This window comes from Rhincodon typus, chromosome 31 (genome assembly GCF_021869965.1).
Source record: "Rhincodon typus isolate 14 chromosome 31, sRhiTyp1.1, whole genome shotgun sequence".
Taxonomy (NCBI): Eukaryota; Metazoa; Chordata; class Chondrichthyes; order Orectolobiformes; family Rhincodontidae; genus Rhincodon; species Rhincodon typus.
Window position 1 is genome coordinate 33,871,829 of NC_063362.1, and position 11,174 is coordinate 33,883,002.

The window sequence follows — 11,174 nt, forward strand, 5'->3', positions numbered from 1 at the left end:
CACCATTGCCTACCTGCACTCACCTATCACCATCCCACCTACCTTCCACATCCCCACCCTCCTCTCTCTATTTATTTCTGAGCTCCCTTCCCCCTTCTCATTTCTGAAGAAAGGTCCTGACCCGAAACGTCAACTTTCCTGCTCCTCTGAAGCTGCCTGGCCTGCTGTGCTCCTCCAGGTCCACACTGTGTTATCTCTGACTCCAGCATCAGAAGTTCTTGCTATCTCTCATATCTGAACATGGTGTTGAGGTCAGTGTGGGAATGTAGCAGAGATAATTACAGTGCTACACGGCAGCTCTGGGTCTTGAAATCTCTTGAATGAAGTCCAGGTTTCTGGGGTGATTGAGTGATCAGAGTTGAGGCTTCCCTTGTACTCTGCCAGTGAAATGAATTTGATTGGAATTTGAGGAAGAATCCAATTGAACAAGGGGGAACTTTTGGTGAGGCATCTGTAGATGTTTAACCTCTAGTTCTGATCAATTTTAGAGTTAAACTAGTCTGTCAACAAGACACAATGATACCCATTGTTCATCTATCGTGTGCTGCTTACATTTTGATTTTCTTTGTTGTTCGCACTTTCTCTCCTTTTTCCTTCCTATCCAGGCTATGTCCGTATTTGGTTTCTTCCCAAGGGGAACCAGCAAAAATGCTCAGGTTTTACAGAGGCGCATTCAAGAGCTGCAGGTAGCTGCACTTGTCTGGGCACTGTAGCTTGCTGAACAGCTACTGACCAGCTTTCAGACCATTCCATCACGTACAGTGGGTGTACAGGGTGTGGCCCAGGTATGGTGGGGGATATACAAGGTACAAACTAGGTATCAGGTGTGACTTGGGTATGGTGGAGGTGTGCAGGGTGTGACCCAGGTATCGGTGGGGGTGTGCAGGATGTGACCCGGGTATTGGGTGTGACCCGGGTATTGTGTGTGACCCGGGTATCGGTGGGGGTGTGCAGGGTGTGACCCAGGTATCGGCGGGGGTGACCCAGGGATCGTTGACACTGTTCAGGGTGTGACCTGGGTACGGGTGGGTGTGTGCAGGGCGTAACCCGGGTATCGGTGGTTGTCCAGGTGGCTAAAATCTTGATCAAAGTGGTTAGGTTTTAGGATTAATCCTAAGGAGATGGGTCTAGAGAGATGAGAGCTTAGGGAGAGAATCCCAGAGGTTCCTGATGGGAGAATGCGCAGCTGCCAACATTGGAACAATTAAAATCAAGGATTGTCAAGAGTCAGGATTAGAGGAAACCAGCGATCTCCGAGTTGGATACAGGGTTGGAAAAGATTACAGAGGTAAGGAGGGACACATCTCTGGAAATGTGAAAGCAGGGATGAGAAATTGAAAATTACAATGTTATCAGACTGAGTTTATGTGACATCATCAACAATGAGGTCCCAGCAGCTAGGACAGCTGAAGAATAGCACTGAAGCTCTACCTGGATTTAAAGTGACTCCAGGCTCATAAATCTGAGGATGTGTTTGTGTCATAAACATCACCACAAAACGGTTAACACAGGCGTGTGAATCTTGCTCCACTTTATCTTGAGGTTAAGGTAGCCCTGAATCCACAGGAGACCAACACTAAGAACATTCTGTAAATATGCCTTAAATGTAACTGTATTGCTCAAAATGCAATGCTTACATGTGTCATCATTTCCTGTAGAACTTTAATTGTCATGTTCCCTGAATTTGTCATGATTCTGTTGTTTCAAATCATACAACATAAACATATATTCAACTTGACTTGTGTTCTGTTGAGCTCAGCAATAAAATAAACTTTTGAACGCATAGTTTCTGAGAATTTTACAGTTCAGAAGGAGGCTATTCAACAGTCATGCCTGTTACAGTTCTTTGATTGAGACAATCATTCGATCTGACTTTCTTGCTTTTACCCATAACCCTACAGATGTGTCCCTTGCAAATGTTTATCTGATTCCCTTTCAAAAGTTGAATTCAAATTGAATCTGCTCCACAATCCTTTCAGGCAGCACAGTACACAATTATAACTCATGTAAAATAAAATCTCTTCTTCACATCTGGTTCTTTTGCCAAACACCCTAAATCTGCCCTGTGGTCAACAACTGTTCTCTCTGTGGGAGCAATTCTCCTTATTTACTCTATCCTGTTCCTTCAGCATTCTGAACATTCATTAAATTCCCTCCTTTGATCAAAGAAGAACAATCTCATGTTTCGATGAAGCCTCGTAGCTCTGGTGCCATTCTAGTAGATATTCTCTGCACGTTCACCAAGACCAATATTCTCTCAAATGCACAGAAAACTGCAGCTGTGTCACTATAAAGGCTATTATGCTTCAGCTTCACTTAAGTGGTTTGGATTACAGAAACAGTATAAGTAACCTGAGTAAAGATGGGTGAATTGCCAACTATGTTTAAATGTCCAGAAACTGAGACTCTTTGGAAAAGGACTCATACAATTAATAGTAAGGTCCTGGGAAGTGTTACAGAGCAAAGAGAACTTGGAATGCAGGTTCATAGTTCCTTGAAAGTGGAGTCACAGATAGACAGGATAGCGAAGAAGGTGTTTGGTATAGTTGCTTTCATCGGTCAGCGCACTGAGTATATGAGTTGGGAGGTCGTGTTGCAGCTGTACAGGACATTGGATAGGCCACTTTTGGAATACTGTGTTCAATTCTGGTCTCCCTGCTATAGGAAGGATGTTGTGAAACTTGGAAGGGTTCAGAAAAGAATTACAGTGATGTTGCCAGGGTTGGAGGGTTTGAGCTACAGGGAGAGACTAAATAGGCTGCGGCTGTTTTCCCTGGAGCGTCAGAGGCTGAGGGGTGACCTTATAGAGGTTTATAAAATCATGAGGGGCATGATTAGGGTGAATAGCCAAGGTCTTTTCCCCTGGGTAGAAAGTCCAAAACTAGAGCTTAGGTTTCAGGTGAGAGAGGAAAAATTTAAAAGGGACCTAAAGGGCAACATTTTCATGCAGAGGGTGGTGTGTGTGTGGAATGAGCTGCCAGAGAAAGTGGTGGAGGCTGGTACAATTGCAACATTGAAAAGACGTCTGGATGAGTACCTGAATGGGAAGGGTTTAGATGGATATGCGCCAAATTCTGGCAAATGGGTCTAGATTAATTTAGGATATCTGATCGCATGGAAGAGTTGGACCAATTCTGTGCTGTGCATCTCTATGACTCTGTGACTCTAAGTGGGAAATAATTAGATTTGTCACATATCTAAACTGGGGTTTTGCTTTACATAATTCAAGGCTTATTTAAATATGGTCTTGCTCATCAAAAACATCAAGTGGAATGGTCTGAAAACAAATGTTCATAATGCAGTAATCCTAATATTTGTGCGTGTTGTAAGAATGAGAAGCTGTAATGCAAATTTGTAATAACAGTTTCACCTTACTATCTATTGTGCATTAACTAGACAGAGATGAGTTTCTTGAAATCAATGTGATAAAACTTGCAACCTGCAGCTTTTCTCTAAACTGTGTATGGAGAAAACATTTCTCCTAAGGACCTTTCATGTGTGCATTTTGTTATTGAAAATCAGAAGCATGCAGGTGTTAAGTTACTTACAATAGTTTTCTTTAGCTGGATGATTCCAGCAAATGGTTGCAGGTTCAGGTGAGTTGTTGTTTTACTACCAACTCTTCATTTTCGTCAAAAAAATCATTGTCGGGTTTTGGAAGCATTGGATGAATTCTGAACTTTTTCAGAACCATTTGGAAATTGTGTTTTTTCAATGCAATGTTTTTTTATCCTCTTTAGAGTAATTTGTCTGTTCCTCCTGATTGATTAAGTGCGTCATCGCATGCTGCTAAACGAAGACCATCATTGTTCCCTTAATGAAGCTCAATTCAAATTCAGGCCTGATGTGTCACTCTCTCTGCAGTTTAGACAGTGGTTCACACTGAGTGGGTGCTCGCAGGTGGGGCGGGAGCACCCATGATCCTGTTTAACTTTGTGTCTAACACATTAGCTAGTTCAGACAACTGGTTCTGAAATGTATGTTGTCATGAATGATGCTGACCTCCCTCCTGGTGAGAGTTGGGTGGTGGAAAACTACAGATGTACCAAGCCAAGCCACTCGACAGATGCAGGAGTGTATGGATGATGATTCTGGCTTCAGCCTATGCATTGAAAGGCTAATGACTATTGCTGTTGATACTGGCGGCCTCAGTGCAGTCTAGTGATTGGGCCTGAGGCTATACTACTTTGAGTGTCTCTGCTGGAAAATACTCGGAGTTCTGCAAAGTGTTGCATCAAACTATTCTCAAACTTAGATGTCCATTCCTCCTTGATGGCCAGGAGCAACCTGGCTGTGAGGCCAAGGGGACAGTGCTGAGATAAAAACAGATGTGAGAACTGAGGAAGCGAATGGAACGTTTTTTTTTTGTTCCTTCGTAGGATGTTGGCTTCGCTAGTTGAGCCACCATTTATTGCACACCTCTGGTTTCCCTTGAGAAGGTGGTTCTTGAACAACTGGTGTAGGGATATCCACAGAGAATTCCAGGATTTTCACCAAGTGACAGTAAAGGAGAGATCGTATATTTCCAAGTTAGGATGGTGAGTGGCTTGGAAGAGAACTTGCAAGTGGTTGTGTTCCTGTGTATTTGCTACCCTTGTCCTTCTAGACAGCAGTAGACATGCGTTTGGAAGCTGCTAAGGAACCTTGGACAATTTCTTTTTCAAAGCAGTTTGTATCCAGTCCCACAGTTTATCTAATACTTAGCAAGTTTCAACCAGGTCTTTTGTAAATGTGCAAATTGATGTTTCAGTCCTGGGCAAGGGCACCCCCTGGTGGTCTGTATAATTTCTGCATTAATAATGTGAAGTAACCCAATAACATTTGAGTGCTAACAGCCGTTTTGCAGCTTTTGAGAAACTTTGCTCCGTTTTGTTTTATCAAAGTTTATAAGCTAATAAACTGGTGCTTGAAAGGAATGCCTTTTACTGAACGAATGTGTTCCAGAGTGTCAATATACTGCATGTTCGTCACAGTTACCAAAAAGTGAACAATGTTGGGAGAGAGGAGTTCTAGTTGTTACATGATGTCTTTGTGTAGCAGTTTTTATTCTCTAACAGGATGTGGGTGTTGCTGGCTGGGCCAGAATTAAGTCACATGAATATGTTGCCCTCCTTTAATTGATCAAGAGGGCAAAAGAAGTAATCATCTGGAAATTGAGACCAAGTCCAAGGTGGTGGTGAAGCAGGGCTAGAGGTCAGAGACATTTGACACACGAACTTTGTTTCGGCCCCTAATTTTCAACTTTTATAATAATGTTGCTATATTTAAATTGTAAATCTCTGCCTACATTTATACAAACTGTCTGCATGCTAATCTATTATAGTGCAATTACACCTTAGCCCAATAGAGGCAGTGTTCGTAAATAACTGTCTCGGTGTATTTCAGTATACTTACTGTAAATCCCACCAAATGTGCTATTCATAAGGAGTTGTTCTATGTTATAGGTACAGGGTATTTAAAATGGAAAAATGTGCATAAATAGAAGATTCTTCATACAATATGAACAGATACAAATCTACCAACATCAATATTGATTATGTACATTGCTTTAATTTTTTTCCAGGCCAAAGTTGAACGGTTAGATATTGGGACTCTTATTATCCCTTCCATCACTGTGGCCCAAGCTGGTGTCTACCTGTGTGTGGGAACAAATGCTGCTGGCTCCTCAGAGGGTCGCATTGAAGTCTCAGTGTTAACCTGTAAGTGCCAGTTTTCCAGAGTGTTACATTTATTTGCACTGTTGGCTATAATTGAGTTCAGTCTCGCCTTTGTGCCCAGAAGTGATTTTCAGTATAAATAGCTCTTCCAACTTCATAAGAAGCTATTTCGGATCTTTCCTACTTGAAGATAATCCATTTCTGCTTGGCCACAGGTAGCCTTAAAAACATCTTAAACTGAAAAACTCAGTATCGCTTGTTACTGAGCAACCTTTTTAATAACCCACCTGTCTTAAAAACTAACTAGAAAGCAAATCATGTTTCAGTAGTGAAGAGCTCACACTGGCACCAAGTAAGTTGTTTCTTAGCTTGTAAAACTTGGAAGATAACGTGTTACAGAGGATTGGGCTAACCTTAGGGAAAACAATCACCTTCAGATGTGTCTTTGGTCTGCCTCATACAGCTAAATCCCGTTTCAACTGAAGGAAAGCCAGGAATTCCCAAAACAATAGTGTTCAGTTATTCATTGGAACAAGAGTCGGCCATTCAGCCCATCAAGCCTGTTCTCCCATTCACCGAGATTATAGCTGATCTGTGGCCCAACTCCACATTCTTGCGTTTGCCCCATATCGCTTAATACCTTTGCTTAACAGAGTTTATCTGTCTCAGATTTAAAACTAACAAACTGATCAGCATCTACTATCTGAGGAAGAGTCACTTGACCCAAAATGTTAATTCTGATTTCTCTCCACAGATGCTGCCACACATGCTGAGCTTTTCCAGCTATTTATATCTTTGTCTCTGATAAGCGTCCACTGTCGTTTGCGGAAGAGAGTTCCAAACATCTACTACCTTTTTGTGTATAGAAGTGTTTCCTAACATCTCTGCTGAATGTTCTGACACTAATTCTCAGACTATCCCCCTAGTTCTGAATCCCCAACCAGTGGAAATAATTTATCTACCATGCCATTTTCCTGTCCATTGACTCCAACTCAGAATTTTCCATTTGTGGGCTTAAGTCTGGTAAACAGAGTTTATTCTTTGAGGTTCCTTCCAAAATAATTTTACAGTTTTTAATGTTTTTTCTCTTTCTTCATATAGTGGCTTTTGTGGTTGTTAAATGGTAACTATGGTGCAGTTGCTGTAAGAGTTTCTCTGTAAGGTGAAATGTTTGTCTGTCGCACGTGTGGTGGTTTCATAATCTATGACGTGTCAATAAACAAAACATCCTTTCCTTTTCCCGGTTTATCTTCAAAACAGATACACCTAAAACCACCTCTATACCTTTGATTTCTGATTGGTCAATCACCCATAGAAACCTCTTGTTGAGAGTGCTGTAATTGGCAGTTATTTTTAAACCCCAAATCATTACCTGGAATTTTGACCTCTAAATATTGGAAAACTGATGTATTTATTTGCAAACCTAAAGTTCAAAAAGTTTTAGAAAGCAGAATTATTTCATTAAAAATGAGCTACCTCGTATCGCTCATCGACGTCCCCAAGAACTTGACCCATATAAACCCATTTTAAACTTTGTGCCAGCATCACAATGGGTCATTTGGAAATTATTCAGTCCTCTAAAATTTTCTAAAACATATTAAAATATATTTGCACTTGTTCTGACTTTTCCAAATATGACCGATTTAATTTGTGGTTTCTGCACAGAGTAGGTGCTGTAGCATATAGCAATTTCTCAGATATGTCACTTTGTTTTGTTTAATTTTTTGGGGAGGTGGCCATGACGGGCAAGATCAGCATTTGTTTCCCTTCCTTAACTGTCCTCAAAGTGAGTGGTTTGCTTAGGTCACTTCAGAGGGCAGTTGAGAGTCAACCGTATTGTTTTGGAGTCACATATAGGCCAGACCAGATAAGGGTGGCAGATTTCCTTCCCCAAAAGACATTAGTGAATTAGTTGAATTCTGTTGGAAGAATAATGAGACTTGTGCAAGCTATGTATATCTATGTCTGACTTATCATGCTTACTGTTGTTTTCAGTTTTCTGGAGGTGTTTCCTCCTGCCATGTTTTGATCTGTCTGTTTCTGGTGTCTACTGTCCCCACAGCAGAAGGATCAGTACCAGTAATCCGAATTCATCCCTCCCCTGGCTCAGTAACAGAGGGAGACATGCTGGAGTTGTATTGCCATGTGACAGGAGATCCTCAACCCAAGATCACATGGCGCAAGAGAAGTGGTTACCTAACAGACAATCACCAGGTACGTTATGGTAATTTCTAGATTGGGGGTGGGTTAAAGAAGGACCATCCATGGACCTTTTCGTGGAAGACAATGAGAATTCTCCCAGAGTCATAGCCGATGCACACATCTTGATTAATATCACCAGCACAGACAATCTGATCATTTATCATGTTGCTCTTGCTGGAGCTTAATGTGTGTAAATTGGCTGCATCAATTCCTACATTATCACAGCAGCAAGTACACTTCAGAACTGTGGGACACTCTAACAGCTTGAAAGGCAAGTCCTTTCACTCTCTGGGTCCCCAAGAGTGGGAATCCTGACCAGTTTCCTCCTTTAAGTTTTGTTTATTATTCAAATATCAGACTCAGTAAGTGTTAATGTTCAGATTGATGAGTGACAACCTTGAGGTGAATCTGGCAGTACAAGTCTTGAGAGCTGAGAGCAGCCCAGTTCTGTGTGGTTATTTGCTCTGGAACTGTGGGTATCTCTGGTAAGGTCACTGTTTACTGCCAATTTCTAATTGACCTGGAAAGATGATGGTCAGTTGTTGCCTTGTTCTGCTATAGTCCATATGATGTAGGGGCACCCACAATGCTTTTTACTGTAATGGATTGTTGCAACTGAGTGGCTTGTCAGAGGGTTTTAAGAGTGGACTACATTGCTGAAAGTCACATGTAGGTCAGACTGGATAAGGATGGCAGATTTCCTCCTCTTAAGGGCGATAGTGAACAGGAAGAACTTTTACGAACAATTCAGTTGTTCCATGATCCTTATTAATTAAGACACCATTTATTTCCAGCATATTCAAAAATTAAATAATTTAAATCTCCCTAGTTGCTTTAGTGAGATTTGATCTAGTGTCACCAGAGGCTTTAGATTAGTAGTCCAGTAGCATTACCATCTTGTTACTGCCCCTACTGGTGTCAGAGGAAAGATCCCACTGTGCTAATACTATGCTTTATCTTCTAGGTGCAAGGTCCAACGTTACGCATTCGACAGGCCACACATGCTGATGCTGGGGATTATATCTGTCACGCTGAAAACAGCCTTGGAATGCAAGAAGTTTCAGTCTCTGTGGCAGTCAGCTCCAGTGCTTTCCGTATGTAACCCACTCACTCTTTATGAGTAGCATTGGATGGTTTCTGTCCCTTCCTTTATTGTTGAGTGCTGTACAGGAGTTGGCTTGTTGGAATTGACACTTCCACAGTTGTTGAGAGACCAAGATTTTGGTGGCATTTGAATGGGTGTGTACTCTGTCTTAAGAGTGAAAGTAGCAGGTTTTTTGTTAATTATGAATGTTTAACCATTTATGCTGTTGGAATGCTTCAAAGAATTAAAGATCAAGTCTGCAATGTTTGCATTTATACTTTTAAGAACATCTCAAGCATAGGAATTCTATCTGAGAAAAGACATCTGTGTCGTAGAGAGGGTGCAGAAGAGATTTACCGGGATTTTTTTAGTCAAGTGAGGATATTTAAGAAACTAAGAATTTCTTTAGTATAATACAGAAGGTTGAAGGAAGAAATTATATCACTTGGCAAGATTTGATGGGTATAAAGGGATTAACTATTTCAGCAGGCCGATCAGTGAGTAACTATTGACAGGACAAGGTCACCTACTCAGAAATCTAGGAATGTGTTCATTCCATCACCATACACTCATTGCTAGCCCAACAAAGTCTGTACTGGCTCAGCCACGTTGTTTGGATGTATAACAGCTCAATGTGCAATCTGCGCAGTGAACCAGCTGCAGGGTTGCAACCTCCTGGATGTCCAGAACTTCACCAAAAGGCCACACCCAAGCGAAACATGAAGATGTCGGGCATTGACATTGACAAGTTGGAGTCTGTTGCTGATGGCCTTGAGCTGTGGAAGATGCCTGTTTGTTTGAAAGCATGTCAAAAGGAGGCAAATGGAATCAAAAAGAGATGAAACTGCCGAGAAGAAGGCCTGGTGAAAACAGCACATCATGCTGCTTGTTGACCTATTGACTTCCTCTACAGTGACTGCACCAGAGACCACTGTGTCAGGATGCAGCACCTGAGGCACACCAGGTGATGTCCAATATAGATTTGACTGCCAAATGCAAACCATCATCTTACAAATGGAAGGCTGCCACCAATGTGTGTGGGGGTGGGGTGTCAACTATTATAATTGGTCAGTCAGCAGATAACTAGTGGACATAAAGTTGAGATATCCCAAACTAACAAAGGGAAAATGGAGCAAGTAAATTATAATAAAAGTAAAACTTTCCAAACTAATCAAATAGTTGAGTCATATCATTATTCATATCATTAATTAAGGTAGAGTTAAATTGAAAATGTGAAACATGCACAGAAAAAACATCTGGATGGTTCCATACTAATGTTATCAAAGCTTATCAATTACAAGAACATTCAGTATAGGTCAGTAAAATACCTTGCATTGGCACAGATCGATGAGGACGCCATACGGGACTTTAAGATACACAGATGGAAAAACATTAAACAAACTTCATTATTCATTATTCAAGACCAGTTATAGCAGTGCTTCCCAAACCTTTTTCCAGTGTGACCCCCGCCACTGTAATGTGAATCCCACAAGGGAAAGGATTAGCTGCAGCTGAAGGGTAGGCCTGGCTGGGTAGGTGTGAGTGTGACAGGGGGTGTAGAAAGTGGAGAGTGGGCAGTTGGAGGGCCAGGGCTGTGGAGGGAATTCCCTTCGTAAGCCTCTTTGCTGCCTTTTTGTGCAGCAGCAATCAGTCCGTTAGGTTACATACACCAATAGAGAAAGGCACAGAGGGCCCTCACAGCTGTTAGCATTCAGTCTGAGCTCCATGGCAGCCATTGCTGCCTCAAAGCTTGTGGGCCACTGAAATATCGCCACAGAGGCCGGTATCCTGTCACCCAAGTCACCCTTTATTTCTATGTGGAGAGCCCTTGGTACTGGTCCAGCTTCCTCAGAGCCAGCTCTCAGCGTATACAGAACTTCTGCACTCCTGTTTAATTCTGACAGCCAGGGCTCCCTGATTGGACCAGGTTAACAAACCAAATCAAAGACCTCATATTCTAAGAGATTTGCCTGGCTGACCTCTTCACAATCACGACAGCCGCAAAATCCCATCTCAGGACCCCATGACAACAAGGTGCAGGGCTGGATGAACACAGCAGGCCAAGCAGCATCATAGGAGCAGAGAGGCTGACGTTTCGGGCCTAGACCCTTCATCAGAAAAGGGGGAGGGGAAGGGTGTTCTGAAATAAATAAGGAGAGAATGGGAGGCGGAGAGAGGAGAGGATAGGTGGAGAGGACGAGAGAGTTGTAGTGGGAGAGAGATCCCTTGAG

General features: G+C 42.1%; 2 protein-coding genes across 3 annotated transcripts in view; one reads left to right on the forward strand and one right to left on the reverse strand.

Annotated features, from left to right (window-relative positions):
• Nucleotides 1–11,174, reverse strand: part of LOC109916956 (proproteinase E-like) — a 202,709-nt gene that overhangs the window by 126,198 nt on the left and 65,337 nt on the right. The gene's annotated exons all lie outside the window — the stretch shown is intronic.
• hspg2 (heparan sulfate proteoglycan 2) overlaps nt 1–11,174 on the forward strand; it is a 523,628-nt gene that overhangs the window by 64,396 nt on the left and 448,058 nt on the right. Inside the window, exons 3-5 of the mRNA XM_048614908.1 lie at nt 5,564–5,699; nt 7,720–7,871; nt 8,824–8,953. Of these exons, the coding sequence (XP_048470865.1) occupies nt 5,564–5,699; nt 7,720–7,871; nt 8,824–8,953 (418 nt within the window). The remainder of the gene's footprint in view (nt 1–5,563; nt 5,700–7,719; nt 7,872–8,823; nt 8,954–11,174) is intronic.